This window comes from Gordionus sp. m RMFG-2023, chromosome 2, assembly GCF_954871325.1.
Source record: "Gordionus sp. m RMFG-2023 chromosome 2, tfGorSpeb1-WG-v2, whole genome shotgun sequence".
Taxonomy (NCBI): domain Eukaryota; kingdom Metazoa; phylum Nematomorpha; class Gordioida; order Chordodea; family Parachordodidae; genus Gordionus; species Gordionus sp. m RMFG-2023.
In genome coordinates, this window is record NC_088776.1 from 23,555,248 (window position 1) to 23,576,510 (window position 21,263).

Below are 21,263 nucleotides of genomic sequence, written 5' to 3' on the forward strand. Positions count from 1 at the left end.
ATCATTAAAAATGATAAGATCAAAACATTAAAATTGTGACTATATTTTATTAACTAAAGATTAGAGTAAATTTGATTTGTAATAAATATATATATTAAATAATCAAATTTATAATAAAAGTCAAAAATTAATGTTCAAAAGTATCTATATTTTTTAAACATAATTCAATATTTCAAATTTCTTTGACAGCAGGTGGTGGCCTACGACTATTGCTGCCCATAACTTCAACTTCGAGATAAAAGATTTTGATGGAATTAGATATGTACTTACCAGATAGTGTACGATGGTTGATAAAATATGAATATTTTCATTTTAATTTTAAAACAAAAATTTTTTAGAACAATCGCCAAATATAAAAACATAATTTACATCAATTTTAAATAAGTTTTTAACAAAATGATACAGTATATTTAAAAAAGCAAAAGCTCTTACTATAGATAGCAAATTCTTTTGAAAATAAATTTCATAAATAACAAAAATGAAAAACTGAATCGGTGATCCTTCATACCCTTGGGTGACTCTACATATATGTGCTATGACACAAATAAAAAATCATCTTCCATTGAGATTAAGATTAAGCTCATTATAAAAATGGGCAAACATCTACATTCTGCTGGATATGAAAGTTTATACCAAATATCTTCTCACAATCATTTCAATCGATCATCAAGCATAGTCTATTTGTATGAATGAATTCATACAGGAAGAATTAAAGAACCTGTTCTATATGTCTTTTAAAATCTCTGTCTCGTCCTTCTTCCAAGTTACTGTATCGACTTTACGGGGCAATGTGACTGCTAAATCTAATCGACTTCCCTCTTCGATTTCTACAATGTTCACCTCTTCCAATTTTTCCACCGGTATTTCTATAATTATAAAATGAATATAGATACGGTTTTAATTTATATTGATGAAATATAGGTAGCCGTACCATTTATAATGACTCGTGTTTTGACTTTTTTCCCTTCGAATTCCAAGCTGTATATTCCTTTATCTTCGTGGTCTACCTTAGATACGACCAATTTATAAACGACCCCTTGTTGTACAAATTTCACCCTATCATCCTCCAATATTTCCGTTTCATCCTTTTTCCATTTCACGTCCTTTATTTCGCGAGATAAAGTTACCGTTATTTCAAGTGTAGCGCCTTGATCAACTTCTATTACTTGGATTTCCTCAATCTTTTCCGTTGGAATTTCTATTTATTTTATAATACAATATTAGCACACTGCCAAATGATAATCTCTTCATATATGCAAATATATAACGTATATTACCTTTGACCACCACTTCCGTTTTAACTTGTTCGCCCTCGAATTCTAAAGCGTACACACCTTTATCCTCTGGAACCACTTTAGATATCACTAATTTTTGAACTACCCCTTCTGGTTGGAAGGATATTCGATCGTCTTTTAAAATCTCTGTCTCGTCCTTCTTCCAAGTTACTGTATCGACTTTACGGGGCAATGTGACTGCTAAATCTAATCGACTTCCCTCTTCGATTTCTACAATGTTCACCTCTTCCAATTTTTCCACCGGTATTTCTATAATTATAAAATGAATATAGATACGGTTTTAATTTATATTGATGAAATATAGGTAGCCGTACCATTTATAATGACTCGTGTTTTGACTTTTTTCCCTTCGAATTCCAAGCTGTATATTCCTTTATCTTCGTGGTCTACCTTAGATACGACCAATTTATAAACGACCCCTTGTTGTACAAATTTCACCCTATCATCCTCCAATATTTCCGTTTCATCCTTTTTCCATTTCACGTCCTTTATTTCGCGAGATAAAGTTACCGTTATTTCAAGTGTAGCGCCTTGATCAACTTCTATTACTTGGATTTCCTCAATCTTTTCCGTTGGAATTTCTATTTATTTTATAATACAATATTAGCACACTGCCAAATGATAATCTCTTCATATATGCAAATATATAACGTATATTACCTTTGACCACCACTTCCGTTTTAACTTGTTCGCCCTCGAATTCTAAAGCGTACACACCTTTATCCTCTGGAACCACTTTAGATATCACTAATTTTTGAACTACCCCTTCTGGTTGGAAGGATATTCGATCGTCTTTTAAAATCTCTGTCTCGTCCTTCTTCCAAGTTACTGTATCGACTTTACGGGGCAATGTGACTGCTAAATCTAATCGACTTCCCTCTTCGATTTCTACAATGTTCACCTCTTCCAATTTTTCCACCGGTATTTCTATAATTATAAAATGAATATAGATACGGTTTTAATTTATATTGATGAAATATAGGTAGCCGTACCATTTATAATGACTCGTGTTTTGACTTTTTTCCCTTCGAATTCCAAGCTGTATATTCCTTTATCTTCGTGGTCTACCTTAGATACGACCAATTTATAAACGACCCCTTGTTGTACAAATTTCACCCTATCATCCTCCAATATTTCCGTTTCATCCTTTTTCCATTTCACGTCCTTTATTTCGCGAGATAAAGTTACCGTTATTTCAAGTGTAGCGCCTTGATCAACTTCTATTACTTGGATTTCCTCAATCTTTTCCGTTGGAATTTCTATTTATTTTATAATACAATATTAGCACACTGCCAAATGATAATCTCTTCATATATGCAAATATATAACGTATATTACCTTTGACCACCACTTCCGTTTTAACTTGTTCGCCCTCGAATTCTAAAGCGTACACACCTTTATCCTCTGGAACCACTTTAGATATCACTAATTTTTGAACTACCCCTTCTGGTTGGAAGGATATTCGATCGTCTTTTAAAATCTCTGTCTCGTCCTTCTTCCAAGTTACTGTATCGACTTTACGGGGCAATGTGACTGCTAAATCTAATCGACTTCCCTCTTCGATTTCTACAATGTTCACCTCTTCCAATTTTTCCACCGGTATTTCTATAATTATAAAATGAATATAGATACGGTTTTAATTTATATTGATGAAATATAGGTAGCCGTACCATTTATAATGACTCGTGTTTTGACTTTTTTCCCTTCGAATTCCAAGCTGTATATTCCTTTATCTTCGTGGTCTACCTTAGATACGACCAATTTATAAACGACCCCTTGTTGTACAAATTTCACCCTATCATCCTCCAATATTTCCGTTTCATCCTTTTTCCATTTCACGTCCTTTATTTCGCGAGATAAAGTTACCGTTATTTCAAGTGTAGCGCCTTGATCAACTTCTATTACTTGGATTTCCTCAATCTTTTCCGTTGGAATTTCTATTTATTTTATAATACAATATTAGCACACTGCCAAATGATAATCTCTTCATATATGCAAATATATAACGTATATTACCTTTGACCACCACTTCCGTTTTAACTTGTTCGCCCTCGAATTCTAAAGCGTACACACCTTTATCCTCTGGAACCACTTTAGATATCACTAATTTTTGAACTACCCCTTCTGGTTGGAAGGATATTCGATCGTCTTTTAAAATCTCTGTCTCGTCCTTCTTCCAAGTTACTGTATCGACTTTACGGGGCAATGTGACTGCTAAATCTAATCGACTTCCCTCTTCGATTTCTACAATGTTCACCTCTTCCAATTTTTCCACCGGTATTTCTATAATTATAAAATGAATATAGATACGGTTTTAATTTATATTGATGAAATATAGGTAGCCGTACCATTTATAATGACTCGTGTTTTGACTTTTTTCCCTTCGAATTCCAAGCTGTATATTCCTTTATCTTCGTGGTCTACCTTAGATACGACCAATTTATAAACGACCCCTTGTTGTACAAATTTCACCCTATCATCCTCCAATATTTCCGTTTCATCCTTTTTCCATTTCACGTCCTTTATTTCGCGAGATAAAGTTACCGTTATTTCAAGTGTAGCGCCTTGATCAACTTCTATTACTTGGATTTCCTCAATCTTTTCCGTTGGAATTTCTATTTATTTTATAATACAATATTAGCACACTGCCAAATGATAATCTCTTCATATATGCAAATATATAACGTATATTACCTTTGACCACCACTTCCGTTTTAACTTGTTCGCCCTCGAATTCTAAAGCGTACACACCTTTATCCTCTGGAACCACTTTAGATATCACTAATTTTTGAACTACCCCTTCTGGTTGGAAGGATATTCGATCGTCTTTTAAAATCTCTGTCTCGTCCTTCTTCCAAGTTACTGTATCGACTTTACGGGGCAATGTGACTGCTAAATCTAATCGACTTCCCTCTTCGATTTCTACAATGTTCACCTCTTCCAATTTTTCCACCGGTATTTCTATAATTATAAAATGAATATAGATACGGTTTTAATTTATATTGATGAAATATAGGTAGCCGTACCATTTATAATGACTCGTGTTTTGACTTTTTTCCCTTCGAATTCCAAGCTGTATATTCCTTTATCTTCGTGGTCTACCTTAGATACGACCAATTTATAAACGACCCCTTGTTGTACAAATTTCACCCTATCATCCTCCAATATTTCCGTTTCATCCTTTTTCCATTTCACGTCCTTTATTTCGCGAGATAAAGTTACCGTTATTTCAAGTGTAGCGCCTTGATCAACTTCTATTACTTGGATTTCCTCAATCTTTTCCGTTGGAATTTCTATTTATTTTATAATACAATATTAGCACACTGCCAAATGATAATCTCTTCATATATGCAAATATATAACGTATATTACCTTTGACCACCACTTCCGTTTTAACTTGTTCGCCCTCGAATTCTAAAGCGTACACACCTTTATCCTCTGGAACCACTTTAGATATCACTAATTTTTGAACTACCCCTTCTGGTTGGAAGGATATTCGATCGTCTTTTAAAATCTCTGTCTCGTCCTTCTTCCAAGTTACTGTATCGACTTTACGGGGCAATGTGACTGCTAAATCTAATCGACTTCCCTCTTCGATTTCTACAATGTTCACCTCTTCCAATTTTTCCACCGGTATTTCTATAATTATAAAATGAATATAGATACGGTTTTAATTTATATTGATGAAATATAGGTAGCCGTACCATTTATAATGACTCGTGTTTTGACTTTTTTCCCTTCGAATTCCAAGCTGTATATTCCTTTATCTTCGTGGTCTACCTTAGATACGACCAATTTATAAACGACCCCTTGTTGTACAAATTTCACCCTATCATCCTCCAATATTTCCGTTTCATCCTTTTTCCATTTCACGTCCTTTATTTCGCGAGATAAAGTTACCGTTATTTCAAGTGTAGCGCCTTGATCAACTTCTATTACTTGGATTTCCTCAATCTTTTCCGTTGGAATTTCTATTTATTTTATAATACAATATTAGCACACTGCCAAATGATAATCTCTTCATATATGCAAATATATAACGTATATTACCTTTGACCACCACTTCCGTTTTAACTTGTTCGCCCTCGAATTCTAAAGCGTACACACCTTTATCCTCTGGAACCACTTTAGATATCACTAATTTTTGAACTACCCCTTCTGGTTGGAAGGATATTCGATCGTCTTTTAAAATCTCTGTCTCGTCCTTCTTCCAAGTTACTGTATCGACTTTACGGGGCAATGTGACTGCTAAATCTAATCGACTTCCCTCTTCGATTTCTACAATGTTCACCTCTTCCAATTTTTCCACCGGTATTTCTATAATTATAAAATGAATATAGATACGGTTTTAATTTATATTGATGAAATATAGGTAGCCGTACCATTTATAATGACTCGTGTTTTGACTTTTTTCCCTTCGAATTCCAAGCTGTATATTCCTTTATCTTCGTGGTCTACCTTAGATACGACCAATTTATAAACGACCCCTTGTTGTACAAATTTCACCCTATCATCCTCCAATATTTCCGTTTCATCCTTTTTCCATTTCACGTCCTTTATTTCGCGAGATAAAGTTACCGTTATTTCAAGTGTAGCGCCTTGATCAACTTCTATTTCTTGGATTTCCTTAATATTTTCCGTTGGAATTTCTATTTATTTTATAATACAATATTAGCATACTGCCAAATGATAATCACATTCATATATGCAAATATATAGCATAAGTTGTCCTCGATCACTTTAGGCTTTACCTGTCACTCTCGAATTCTAAAGTAAGCCCTCCTCTGGAATAACTTTAAATATCACTAATTTTCGAACTATCCCTTCTGATTTTAAATAGTTTCGATTATCCTATAAAATATCTGTCTATCTGTCTCGTCTTTCTACCCAATTATAGCATAGAATTTACGACGCAGTGTGTCTGCTACATATAATCCATTTCCCTCTTTTATTTCTAATATTTAGCTCTTCCAAAATTCCCATAGATTTATTATTTTATTACTATATAATAATTTTCTCAATTTTGACTTCAAATTTGACTATATCAGCCTTCAAACTCCAAACTGAACAATCCTTTTCACACATTTGTGTAAATATCACCCTATCATTTTCCATTTTTTTATTTCACCTCTTTTATCCTTCGAGATAAAATTATCATTATTTCTTCTACTATTTCCATTCTAAATATTCTTATATTCTTTTGAAATTATAATATGATATAAACAACATTTATATTTATGATTAAAATCGGCCAAGACATATCGACACTTGTATAAGTTTTTATAATAACATGCGTTATTTATTAAATTTTATTATTTTATTCATCTTATTATTTAGTTTATTACTTAGTTTATTTTACATATAATTTTTTTTAGATAATAACGAATAAATAAATATTACCCTTAACATGTGGTTTCTTAATTTCCCTCGCGGGTTTTTGTTCTTTTTCGTCAACACGTTTTACATCAGAGTCATATTTCCTAATTTCTTCAAACCTTTTTAATAAATTTTTTTTATTTAAATTAAAAAATATTTTTATATTTAAAGTAAAAATTATTATAATAATTTTACAATTATAAATTTAAAATTATTACGATTCTTCAACTATTTCATCGACTTTTCTTTTATCCGGTTGATCAACTATATGAGTTTCTAATTTTATTTTTTTACCAGGATACGCTTCTGTTTCCACTTTATTTGGATAAAAATTAAAATATTAATATATTTTATAATTAATAAACACATATCTATAGAGATTCAACTTTAGATAATCTGTCATTTATAATTAATTAACATGATATAGATAATATGCAATTAAGGGACTTGATAATATAACATTCCTTTCTTTCTTTCTTTCTTTCTTTCTTTCTTTCTTTCTTTCTTTCTTTCTTTCTTTCTTTCTTTCTTTTTATCTGAAAAAAAATTCTACAGTCTCTCTCAATCGATTTAATAATCCTAAATAATATATAATTCGGATTTTTTTAAAAACTTAGTATTGGCGTCTGAGATGGTCTTTTCATAATTAACGATGTAACTCTGACTTCATCAGCATTTTTCTGAGACTCATCTACTATTACATCTTTTGGTTCTAATTTTAAAATATATTTAGGTTTAAGTTAAATAACAAAAAACTTTTAATCACCTTTTATTGTAACTTTTATAATGATTTTTTTATCTTCGTATGATCCCATATATACTCCATGATCGGATTTAGTAACTTCTTTAATGATCAAATGATGATCCATGCCAGATTTAATTTTTTCAACTTTCTCACTTTCATCAACTATTATATTATCCTTCTCCCAAAATATATTTGGTATCTCATGAGACGTTTTTATTATAATATCTAAATTGTTATTTTCAGGAACTTCAGCATGCTGAGTTTTTGTAAACAAACGTATAGGTATTTCTATATTATTTTTAGTATTAAAAAAGTTTAAAATATAATTTAAAAATAAATAACCCATTTCATCTTTATCCATCGATATCTGATCAGCATCATAACGATATGTAGTTGTTTCTGTTTCTGTAAATGTCTCTGAAGTAGTAATTTCATGTTCCCTAAAAATTTTAGGTTGTTTTTCTTTACCTTTCATATTTTTAATAATTTTTCATATAATAAGTATTAATTACTCTCTTTGACTATGATATGAATCACATTTTGTTTTTCTCCTGTATCAAACACATATAATCCCTCATCACTTGATTTTATTTGATCTATCTTGAATATTATTTTATTATTCTCAATCGTGGTACTAATTCTCCTATCTTCTTTGGAAACTGGTGTATTATCTTTTAACAAAATCACTGGAGGCTTAATGGAATCAGGTATCTCTATGACAATTTCAATGTCATCACCAGATTCTGTCACAATAATATTATCTTTGTCCATCGATTTTATAATGTGAGCAGCTTTGAAAGGGATTGAATAAAAAATATTATATTTGTAATTTAAGTCTAGATTAAAAAAAATTTTTTATTCAAAATTAAATTATGAAAATTATATGTTTTAAAATCAATATTGACATCCGGAATTTTGTATTCAATAAAAAAAATCTTAAATCATGATAGAATTTTATATGTCTAAATTAATGTGGCTCAGTGCTTTTTCTTATGTATAAAGTATGCTAGAATTCTTTATATTAGGTTAAAACACCAAATGGTAAGCATTTTCACAAATATTCTTGAATCATCTGATAAAAATAAAATAGAATATTAGTATTAGATAGCCATTCATAGCATTTTTAGTACAAGTGACATAATGGTGTTAAGACCCTCCCTCATCCCAAACCGAGTGAGTATAATCTTGTTAATTATTTTATAATGCTGTCCTCTGTAAATAAAGGAGAAATATAGGGGAAAATTCATATCTGATATTACCAACATTATAAAGCGTGAACTTCTTTGGGCAGCTATATTCTGCTTGATATATGTTTTTAAATTCAATAATTTTCATTAGTTTCGATTATATATACACATCGATAATGAGTGATTAATTATTTAGCCAGGCGCTGGCAATAATATTTCAGGCTCTAATAAAATGCAAATAATGATGATAATAATATGTCTACTTGTTTATATCTGGTAAAATATAAGGAAATCAAATTTTGGTATAAAAACTATGTCTCCTATTCCAAAATTTATAATGCAAGCCTAATATTAGAGTCAAAAAGGCACAAGATATAACGTTCCCAACCCTTCATAAATATATTATTGATGCAGAAAAAATAAGAAAGAGCCAAAAAATGATAAATCACTGCTTTTGTTCACCTAACCTGTTATATTAATCATAAGAATAGTTGTTTTTAAAGGGAGATAAATTAAATCCAATATTTGCAATGAATGAGTCATGTACTCAAACGGATAATTTTAAACGTGCCCATCTTTCTATGAATATGCAAATTAAATTATTTTAAATAATAAGAAATAATTATAATGTTATAAATGCTTCAAAAATGATTTTAACTATTCCACCTTAGATGCATACCCATTTTACCATAGCATGGGGTAAAGTGGCATGGTTTTATAAATTCTAGCTAACGCTTATATTATAACCGATAAGAAGTTGTGATGTATTTATATTTATCTAATGAAAAGACTATCCAGTGATACTATTATTTTATACTCATAAATAATAAATAATAAATAAAAATTCTATTGCAAAATAATAAAATACCATCTCACCCAGGCCTTCTATCATTCATATGTCTTAATCATCAACGTATAAAATATAAATATTGATTTTAATATATGCCTTGAAAATATTAACATTATATACGATTTTTTTTAATGATTAGAGATGATAAGAAATATATAACGCCTTCGGGATAAACTCATTCTTATTCAAAACATTTTAGATATTAACAAAATTAATTAAACCAAAAGTGCATTTAATCCAAAAATAATAGCGTTATAGAATAGTATTTCCTTCTTCTTTATCTTATTATGTTTTCAATGATGTATGTTTTGCAAATCTTTACCTCCAAAAATTATTTCTTTCAACCATTGAAGCCTTAGATGGATCTTATTTTTATCTAAAATTTAGCTTATTACTATACTACCCAATGCCCTTAATGCTCGTTCAGAGAAAATCATATGATCAAGAGGTATTCACTCTTCAATAAATACAGTAATTCTGAATGAAGTTCCATGATAAGATTTCCCTTGAATATTTTTCTTATTAATTCATGGTATTGCATCTATTGGGTAAAAATATTATTATCTTAATTTTATCGGTCAAAAAGAAGCCGTTTTACCAATTTTTCAAAAGAGGAAAAAACTGAACTATGTAACTATTCATATTGATTTGGCAATAGAGCAGTGGTAATTGTATAATACTAAAGCCATAAATCAGGATTTAATGTTAGTTTGTAGTGATGGGAATATGTCATTCGAATCAAACGTTTTCTATGATTGTCTTCAGAGAACAACGAAATTCCAGTTGGGTTGCCTAAGATTTCCAGTGGTAGTTTTACGCCTTATAAATGAGGCAAAATGCCTCAAAATATCAATATATATTAAGCCAATTCTTTATTACATTAATCTACCCATTTTCTGGTTAAAAACTTAGTGTTCCAACAGGATAGAGCTTCGTGATATATCCAAAATGACCAAAAATGAGAATTTGCCAAATTCAATAGAATAAAAAATATTTCAAGACATTTAACGGCTCATCAGGCATTTTACTTAAAGCTTTCTTAATTCCTAAATTTTACATGCCTTCCGGTCATATGAACTTTAATATCACCTGAAATATTATCAGATTTTATCTATATTTATATATATATGGTGGGATATCATTTGACGTTCTTGTATAATAAATATTTTTAATTTTATCCTTATCTATGAAAGTTTATCTTCTGCATCTGCATGCCAAAGAAAAATACAGAATTAAATTATTTAAATGCAAAATGATAATTTCAATATAATTTAATTATTACAAAAAAATGAATTCAAAATTTACGTATTTTTGGCTTCTCGTGGACTTTGTATACATCCCTTTCGTATGATTGTCTAACCTCTCGTGTATCCAATGATGACTGCGAATAATCTTTAGCTAAATTTAAATATCAATTTTTTATTTGATATTATGATTTATTAATTCAAATTTAGTAAAAATAATAATTAAATAAAATTAGATAAAATTTTTGTAAAATATTACGTATAACAATAACGCGAGTTTTAATGTGCTTTCCCTCGAATTCGCAAATATAAATGCCTTCATCATCAGGAATGACATTGTTTATTAATAATTTTTGAACCTTCCCTTGGTCTAAAATATAGATTCGCTTATCTGGGTATAAAGATCTTCCATCTTTTTTCCAACTTAAATTTTTTACTTCCCTCGATAAAGTAACAGTTAATTCTAATTGAGAACCTTCTTCAACCTCTGTTTCTTGTATATCTTCTTCTTTTAAATGAGGATACTCTAAAAAAAAATTTTTTTGATAATATTAAGTCATATATTAATTAAATATACCAAAAGTTTCCTCGGTAATTTCATTTTTATCTGGCTTGATTTTGATTCTATGGAATACTTTTTCCGATTTTAAATCATACGTATTTTTAGCTAATAACATATTATGTCTTTCATATAATTTTATAATAAATATACATACCAATAATGATCAAATTTAATTTTATCTCCATTTTTTCATTTTTGAAAATATATTCTCCGCCATCCTCCTTCTTCACATCATTAATCTTCAATACATTCCCCAATCCATTTTCATGTTGTTTGAAAATAATATGTTGATCTATTGATGTGCTTATTATATTGCTTTCATGAAGGCATATAATTGGCTTATATGATTTATCAGTTATATCAATGTTGATTTCTAAATCCGCTCCTTCCTCAATATAAATATCCTTTAATGAAGTAGATGATTTCGATATTTCTACATCACTAGAATTAAAAAATTTGAAATAACAAAATAGGTTACCTATCCTTTCACTCTTTTCAGTCACTTTATATGTATCTAAAGTATCGCCTCTGCCAGGTTGTGTTAAATCTTTTGTCACAATAAATAATAAATTTTATCAAATAATTAAAATTAAATAATTTAAATAAACATATTAAGTTGTCTTGTTAAAAACAATTTAATAATGAGATAATTTGACACAATCCCATTCCATATAAAATTAAAACTTGGTTAAAATCATTTTAAATCTACTATTATATTAAAAATAACACTAATTCATAGCAGAGGTATGCAACGGCCTAAATTTTTGGTCAGGCCAGGATTTGAAAAAAAAATCTTTTAATTAAGCCTGTTCCAAGATTTTTTAGGAAGTTATCTAGCCCAACCGGATTTTTATTATTGATCATTTTTCGGCCAGACCGTTATAATTTTGGCTGTATTTTGCAAATTGTTCCAAAGAAAAATTTAAAATATTCGTAGTAAATGAATAGTAATGATTTTCAAACATTTTCCAACTGAATGATATAATTTAAATTTATTGCTTTTAAATTGGCCTATTTTTAATTTTTTTCAAATTTTCCTAGATTTTAAAAATCATATCGGCTCTTTCCAGACCGGGTCTGCAGTTCTCTGATTTGTAGATAAATTATTGAAATATCCCTTTATTTGTAAAGCGTGTAATTGGACAGTATGAATTTACGAGTAGATATTATTATATATTTTTCTATTTTTATTATAAAACACTTATATTAGACGTTAAACCAATATGGGGGATTCGAAACTGTAATCTGTGAATTATGATAGTAAAATTGACAAATATTTATATAAAATTTGTATAAAGGACGCAATAATACAAATTACTTACTAAAGAGGGATGTAGACATAAGTATTTCTGTTGATATCATGTTTACCCAAAACTCTAAATAAACGACTACTTAAAAGAACTTTTCAAAATATTAAAAAATTACTATGATAAAAAGTGAAATTAGCTTTATAACTTCAATAGAATAAATGAAGATAAAATGAATCTATGACAGTTTGTATAATTAAAATAAAGACAAAAACAGATGGTTTAATGGTTGAAACACAGCATTGAGAGAGGGTTATTCTTAAAATAAAGAAAACCTGACAATCTGACAAGAAAGAAAGCGGTTAAGTTAGCAACTGCAATGGAATTAACTAAGCTGGTGGCCAAAAATAAATTTTAAACCCCTCCCCCCATCGCAAATTTGCTTGTTCTCGTAAATATTATTTAAGCTAATAAAAATTTCCCTCTTATACACCTCCCTCTCCCCAAAAAATGTATACAATATATCATTATAAGGAAGAATTTGAAAGAAAAATTAGTGAAAGTTAATTACTTTTTAAAATAACAATTATTCATTTTAGAAAAAAAAAATTTTTAGTAAAATAAAAAAGTGAAAACTCAAAATTATTTTTATAAAAATCGAATATAGCCAAAGGCCTATAATAATTGGACCTAAAGACACCGATAAAATTTAAGGGGGAAAATTCAGCTAATAGTGCCTCTCCCCTTAGCAAAATCCTGGATATGCCGATGAAAGGAAAGCGATGTTATGTGGTGGACAATAAATTAATATATCAACTCTGAAATCATAGACCGCTTAGAATAACTGGGCACGTAAAATGTTAGAACAGAAATTATGTCGCTACTGGATACCAAATTTGGGGTTTGAAGAAGACATAAAAATAATCTAAAATGAAGAAAAGAGTAAAGCATTTTATAATGGATTGCTCCTAGTGGTAAATCAAGAACTCAGCTCTCAAGAATTAATAAAATTGAAATTAATATCGCAAGAACTCATAACACAGAACTAGGATCTTCCAATATCACCATTCAACCCAAGAATCTACTACATCGCAACCTCACAAATCTACCATGAAACATCTTTCGAATTTAATAGATGTCGTAAATCTCACTTCTCCTTCAGTCATAGTCGTAGATTGTTATCATAAAATAAGACCCTTTCAATCCATAATGGAAATATGAAAGGAAAAGTGTTGTATTTCAAATTAACTATAATATTTATAGAAAGAACTTGAATGAATTAATTATTTAAATATCCATTTATTTGTAGAAATCATCTTTGTTTTCCAAATTTAAATTTAGATAGATATAATTTATGAATTTTCAAATTGGTATATTATTTAATTTATTATACTTTTATAATAGTTATATGAAAGAATCAATATTAAGCATTAAATATATAATTGTCCAATCTCTCTATTTAATTTTTAAAAAAGTTAATTTAGATATTTTTTAAATAAAATAATAATGTAAATGATATTGAATTAAAGGTGAATATCAAAAATAAAAAATAAATTACAAAATAAATATATTTCTCAAATTAAATATAGTAATAGTATTTATTATCATGTCGTACATATAAGTTGAAGTTAAAATAAATTTAAATTCAATAATGCTATAAGGTAAATATTCGATTGAAAAATAAAAATTGTTAGTTCTACCTTTGAACATAATATTAGCAAATGTACTAGCTTTGCCATGATCATTTGTAGCTTCACAAGTATAAACACCTTCGTTGCTTTCGGAAACTAATGTAATATAGAGGATAATTCTATTTTATTTAAGTATTATAAATGCTTAAAGTTGTTAATAAAATAAACTTTCCATCTTTAGGTGAATAGTATTTGTGAAATCTAACATCACCACCAGGTTCTTCTTCACTTAATATTTGAGTCCTTGTGGTCTCTTTAGTCGTCTCGGTAGTTTTAGTGGTAATTGTTGTTTGAGAACTTGAATCTATTATGTTGTCTTGATATTCTAAGTGCACAGTAGGTCTGTTTTTCTCAATTTCGCTTTCGTGACCTTTGTGATCTACTTTAGTAAAGTACCATTTGATATCAGGTCGTGGCTGACCTTCAACTTGGCATTCTAATACAATGTCCAAGGGATATTTCTTGTTTCCAGCTTTGTCTATTTTGATTTCCATCAACTGAAATTGTAAATTATATGATATGTAAACAATCATTTATCAAAGAATTATTTTAAATTAATTTCATCTTTTTTATTTATTTTATATATCTCTACATTAATTAAGCTGATCTATCAAAAGGGTTTTAAATACTATTATATAAAATTTAATAAATGATCGGAAAATGGGTAAACTTTATTCAAAATTGTGTGTGGTTATTATTCATTAACACTAAAGTTATAGAAGGTATAAAATCTAAAAGATAAAATAGATAGGAATACCCAAAGTTTTCCATAAATATTATAAATATCGCAAAGAACTTAGTTATGTATTTCATGTTACGAAAAAACTTGAGCCCTCGCGACATATAAAAGGTAATATAATTTAGATCGATTAAGTGGTCCCTATAAGGAATTTAGAGATAGAATTTAAGTAATTTTAAGAAATGTTATTGCAACTCTGTGTATTTTGTTATAGTATATTTAATGAAGAGATATTCTGGAATATTAAGTTAATCATTGCAATATTGTGATCACTAAAAGCATATAATAAGGTGTTATATGTTAGAGACGAAATTTGTAGAATTAATTCAAGGTCAACGACGAAATTTAAATAATTATCACAAAAAAAGGCGAGTATGATATAAAGAATAGATAAATTTCAAATTAGAATGTTTTTATAACTGGATAATAATTAAAATATTTTTTTTAACATGGCTCAAATGAATACTATCAATGGAAGATTTAAGAAAAAAAATGAAAGGCTTTATAGGAAATAAAAATTAGCAGCGAAGTTATTATAAAGATAAAAAAGGACACTATAATAATATTAACCTGACTCTTAAGTGGCTTTATGAAGGACGGCTCAGCTTCTTTTTTAGATTCTCCAGAAGTGGTCGATTTATATAGCTTTTCCTCTTTTATAGTTATAAAATTTTGCGATATGCCAGATAAATCTGGTTCATCAGTTTCTAAATAAGAGACACCTGGATGTTGATCTCTTTCAATCGATATTTGAAGTCCAGGATGAAGTTTTTCGACATTTTCCATATCTTTTAGTTATTAATAAATTTTAAAAAATACATAATTATTTATCAGGCATAAAAAACGTTACCTATAGTAATAACAATTTTAGACGAGGTTGAAGCTTCTCCATTTAGATTTGAGGCAACGCAGGTATAAATACCGTTTAACTGATTGATATCGCCACCAGAATCAAAAATTTTAGATAGGTTAATCTCTAAAATATATTTATTATCTGGACTCTTATCTATTATTTTGTAGATGTTAGATGTTTGTTCCTCGTATCTTTTTGTAGTTTCAATATTCTTGATATTTTTACCATCTTTATACCAATTGACTTTAGGCACAGGAAGGCCATCAATAATCGTTTCTAAATGAATCACAATATCTTGACCTCTAATCTTGTTTGATTCAATGTTAATGCGAGCATCCTTCAGTGGGGCAATAATTTTCGGTGAGCCATTCGAAAAGGGAACTTCTTTCATTACCTTTTCACTTCTCACACTACTTTCTATATATTTTGTTTCATAAAAGGAAGTTCTTCTCATATCTCCTTGATCATCTTGATCTATAGCTAAATGTTCATATTCCTTTGATATATTAAAAGTGTCGTCTGGTTCACCTTAAAAGTTAATATGAAATTTAAGAAAATTTTATAAACAGAAAAAGGACGAAAAAAAATCATTATAAATATTTTACGTTATATTATTTTATTTTATTTTAAGACAAATTAAACATTAAAAAAGACAAATTTTAATTATTTTCCTCATTAATTGATCCACTTATTTAATATATAAAATCTCCACAATCAAAAAATGATCGTTTTCGTATCATCTTAAACTATTAAAATTCAAGGAGAATATACAGCGAAATGATAATCTTCTCCTATCTACCAGTACAGAACCCGGGATCCCCTATTTAAAAAACACACGCTTTGCGTTTGAACTAGCTTGAATTTAATTATATCTAAAATTTTGATTGTATATATTGCTATTACCATTATGATTTATTAATCTATAAATAATATTTATAGATATCTTAATATATTCTTTAGAGCTACATTTGGTTAAATAATAATTAAAGAAATTTTCTATTAACACCACCAAACCTACCATTGACCCTTAAAAGTTTAAGAATTTAATTAGTCACAATGTCAAATATTTTTGGGTGAGAAATTTACTAAATGTATTTATAGATATATAATTAAAAAATTATTCATTTTATTTGACTATTTAGATTTTTAATTTTTGTAGGTAATTTTTTACCCTAATTTTTGTGACGGATCAAATTGCCTCAAACTATTCTCATTTCAAAAAAGATTCTATATTTTATTTAATTACTATTTATTGATAAATCCATAAATTAAGTATTATATAAAAAACAGAATGAAACATATATAAGTTATATAAAATAGGAGAATATTTTTTTCATTTTTAGATTACAGAAGGTTCGGGTTTTCCGGTGAAAGTGGATGCTACAAATGCAAATAGAATACCAAAATTAAAAACCATATTAATCAATATTAAAATATTCACGAGAAGTTAAATAATATATTCTTAACTTCATTTGTCTCTCTTAGGATAATTTGCCATTGATATGAACATTAAATCACAATATCGATAGTAACCATTAAGACTTATACTAAAGATTTTAAGCTTAAAATTAGCCACCACCCACCCTTAAAGTAATTAAATTATTTTATAGTTATCGGGTATAGGCTTTTGTTTTATCTAATTTCCTTTGTAATTAGCCTATAGTCGTTTAAACATCAGTTCTCGGACTGTTGTGCGTACAAGTACGTGCGGCTTGCCCACAAACGTGTTGAGGGCTCCTCATTTTTCTTCCCCTAAATTAAATATCCAGTTTGATAGATTTTGAGGAAAACCTAGCGTAGCTCTTATGTATCCACAACTAGACGGAAACGCTTTTATCATGTATCACGTAAAAGGACAAAATTCTGATTTACTCATCGTCAGATAAAGGAAATATGTGTTATTCCTCATCATTCTTAACGGGTTACAGCTAGTATTTATTATAATCAAACCAAATCATATATAAATTTAAATACATTTAGCATTATTTAGAAATCTCTGTCTATATCTATTCTATTTGCTTCTAATTGCAGTGATTATAATATCAATATGTAAATATTGCATTAGCAAACACATTTATTATCCATAATATCAAAGTTTGACAGTAATATTTTATAATTCATAAATGTATAATAGTCATTCTTTTAAAAAAATTAATGTTATATTTTATTAATTTTTTGCAGAAAAGGGGATGTGGGGAGAGTAGGGAGGGGGTATAGGGAAATAATTTATATTAGCTTAAAATTGATATTTACAAAACTTTCAATTTCTTAAGGAGAAACTTCCTCACACCCCATCTTGGGTAGACCTATGTCAATATAAGTCAATTGACTTCAAAATCTAACCTGTCAATAATCAATTTAATTTTTTCAATAAAATTAAAAAAATATATTTTAAAAAGATGTACTTTGTCCCAAGTTCTGAGAGAACAAAATTAACAAACTATTTCATAAAACAAAAATATATATATTAAGTTTAATATCTAATTTTGTAGAATATGCAAATTTTAATAAAAAATTGAAGAAATAGACTTTTGTAAATTCACTTCAAAAATGAATTAAAATTTTTATTAATATAAATTTTATAATATGCTAATTCTTCCTTTGAATTTCAATCTAAAATCCTGATTTTTATAAATTAGTTTTTTTTAATAGAATTTTTTAAATAATTAATTTAATATAATTATGTTAAATAGGTGGTTGTCGAAAACTAAATAGGAAAGATTATGGTTTTAATGGTAAATAACTTTTTAAAATTATTTCCAATTCAAAAATGGAAAATGTCCAATCTATCTTTGTAAAATCTTCAAAAATAAAAAATTATTTTTGTTATTTTAAATCATCCTTGAAATGTGTACTTAAGTTTTATCCTTTAAATTTTGGTTAAAAATTTTTTAAATTTTTTGCGATCTTTTTAGTCATTTTAATGTAATCATTTTAATTTTTATAATTTTTTTTATTCCTTATTGTTTTTTAGACCCATTTTAATTCTTTTTTTCAGAGATAATTTTAATTCTCTATTTTTTCTAATAATTCTATTACGCTTTTTTCATCTTCTATTTCATTACAAATACTGGAAATAAATTCGCTTAGTAATTTACTATTTTACAAACAATACAAAAATATAAGTTATAACTGAAGTCTGGATTAGAACTTTCTAAAAAAACCAAGCCCGAATTTTTACATTATGAGATAAAAGGGGAAAAAGAAACAGAAAATAGAGAATTGAGAAGAGAAAATTATTAATTTTTTAAAAAGGAAGATTAAAATAGAGCTAAAAGACATAAAACAATAAATAACAATTTTCCTTGTTTGAAATTATCATTATTTTCTTTTTTAATTGGACCTTTCCCTTATTTAATCGAACTTTTTCTTTTCCGGACCATTTCCTTTATATTAGATGTTTTTCATTTTTGGTCGGATTTCTCTCTTATTTGATGGTACTTTTTTTTATTGGACCCTTTCTTTTTTCGATGAGAACTTTTCCCATTTTTACCAAGGGGGGAGGAAGGAAATTTTTTTAGGGAGATCGCCAGTGGATTAAGAGGTATAGAAGCCACACCAATATTATTCAAAAATTATTTAAAACAATATTTTTAGGTTTTAGATTTATTAATTAATTTTTGACTTTATTTTAATGATAACCATAACGCTATATATATTTCCTTATATGCCTAATTTATAAAGTGATTTTTTTGTTTTGAATAATTTAACGTAATAAATATTGGTAGAAAAGATCAAATAATATAGATCTCCTATCCAGGGATGGGCTGGTAGGATAGGGTACTGTGGGACGTGTTTAGTAGGGTCCCCAAATTTAGGGAACTTCGCCTACAAACTACCTTTTGCAGGCTTGTGGCCAGCTTTCGCGAATGATATTATGATACAAAATATGAGAGACAATAAAAAATATATATAATAAATAATTATAGATATAAATACAACATTAACCTAACAATTAGTACCAAAATATATATAAAATTATATGTAATATTAATTATATGTTAAAGTCAAGTCATGTAAGATTACAGTCTTAGTCAATTCGTGTATTTTCAATATATAAATTTAAAATGACTCAAAGATACGATCAAATTGTCTAGAATTTATTGGATAAGTTTTTAACACATACTACTAGAATATATTTTTGACAAAATCAGATTTTTTAAATGTTAAAAAAAAACTTTTAACAAATATTATGCTATATTTATTGCGTTTTTTAAGTTTGAATAATCAAATCTAAATTCCTCACAATTTTATAAGACATACACATGCATCGATGGTAACATATATAAATAGTTGTAATACAAAATAGAGTGAGGACAAAATCTTTATATATTAAAGGAAAAGGTTTTTCTTAGTAGAATCACTGACAAAAATGTCCTGGAAAAAGCCGAACAAAAGTATCCCGAATAAAAAATACCCGACATAAATATACATTGGCAAAATAATCGGACAAAAATAGGCTAATGACATACCCTGTCAAACAAATTGTGTTTATATAATTTTTCCAAAATATTTTAACCCATTATTTATTCATTATTATATGTGAAAAATATTTATGTTTTTATATATCATTTGTGGCCTAGTCGGTGAGTGCGCTGTGGCTTAGTCGGTGAGTGCGTTTTAAATTTAGTAAGGCCATGTTTTTTTTCTTAAGCTAACTTGGTGGTTCCATACTTGGGGGGGGGGGGTGATATATAGTAGATTGGAGGTGACTGCTCGTAAATATATATTTAAAAAAAATTGAGTCTTATTTATTTTGACAAAATTTGTAGTTGGTCTGACGGGTAATATCACTAGCCATAAAAATACACTAAATTTCAAAAAAAATATTTAAAAGCTCAAAAAGGTAAACATTTTCAAAATTACCCTCTTTTAAATCATTTAAATCAATTCTAAAATTGAGATATTTTCGTGTCTTTTTATCCGTAATTATTTGTGTTCTTTGTTTTTTTGTCGGGGAACTTTTGTCGTTGGTTCGTGATATTTCAGTCCGTGATACTTCTTAGTTAGTGGCTAGTACAATTTTATGCCCAAGTGGTCATCTATTACACTAAACAAACACTTATGTCTTCTAAAAATATGAAAGGCAAGAAAAATGGGATACAAAAATCATAACACCGTGTTCATGTTATTCTCTTGTCAGTTTAAATGATGAGGTAGAATCAAATATAGATGACGTTAATTTTTTTAATATTATACTTTTCATCACTTAAACCATTAAGTCAATAATCGATGGTCAAGTCAACTAGATTCTGTGCGAGCTTTAGGAAATTGATAGATTTATGACACATTTGAAGAATTGGTTAATGATACATCAAAGACTAAATTTAAAAGTGAATAAAATATGAAATTTTAATTCATCTGTACTTTAAACTATGGTATTTTATTCTAAATTTATAAACTTTGCTAGTAAATGGTGCAAAAATCTAGAGCATTCTTAACCTAGATTTTATGTATTTCGAAATGTCACAAAT

At 28.1% G+C, this 21,263-nt stretch overlaps 1 protein-coding gene across 1 annotated transcript in view; it reads right to left on the bottom strand.

The window, feature by feature from the left end:
• LOC135923553 (titin-like) overlaps positions 1–21,263 on the bottom strand; it is a 156,430-nt gene that overhangs the window by 27,200 nt on the left and 107,967 nt on the right. Inside the window, exons 50-64 of the mRNA XM_065458360.1 lie at positions 15,787–16,317; positions 15,507–15,724; positions 14,366–14,694; positions 14,207–14,316; positions 11,738–11,806; positions 11,414–11,692; positions 11,275–11,364; positions 10,957–11,223; positions 10,759–10,851; positions 7,929–8,207; positions 7,759–7,884; positions 7,438–7,704; positions 7,285–7,383; positions 6,890–6,986; positions 6,696–6,790 (exon numbers count right to left, since the gene is read on the bottom strand). Of these exons, the coding sequence (XP_065314432.1) occupies positions 6,696–6,790; positions 6,890–6,986; positions 7,285–7,383; positions 7,438–7,704; positions 7,759–7,884; positions 7,929–8,207; positions 10,759–10,851; positions 10,957–11,223; positions 11,275–11,364; positions 11,414–11,692; positions 11,738–11,806; positions 14,207–14,316; positions 14,366–14,694; positions 15,507–15,724; positions 15,787–16,317 (2,949 nt within the window). The remainder of the gene's footprint in view (positions 1–6,695; positions 6,791–6,889; positions 6,987–7,284; positions 7,384–7,437; positions 7,705–7,758; positions 7,885–7,928; positions 8,208–10,758; positions 10,852–10,956; positions 11,224–11,274; positions 11,365–11,413; positions 11,693–11,737; positions 11,807–14,206; positions 14,317–14,365; positions 14,695–15,506; positions 15,725–15,786; positions 16,318–21,263) is intronic.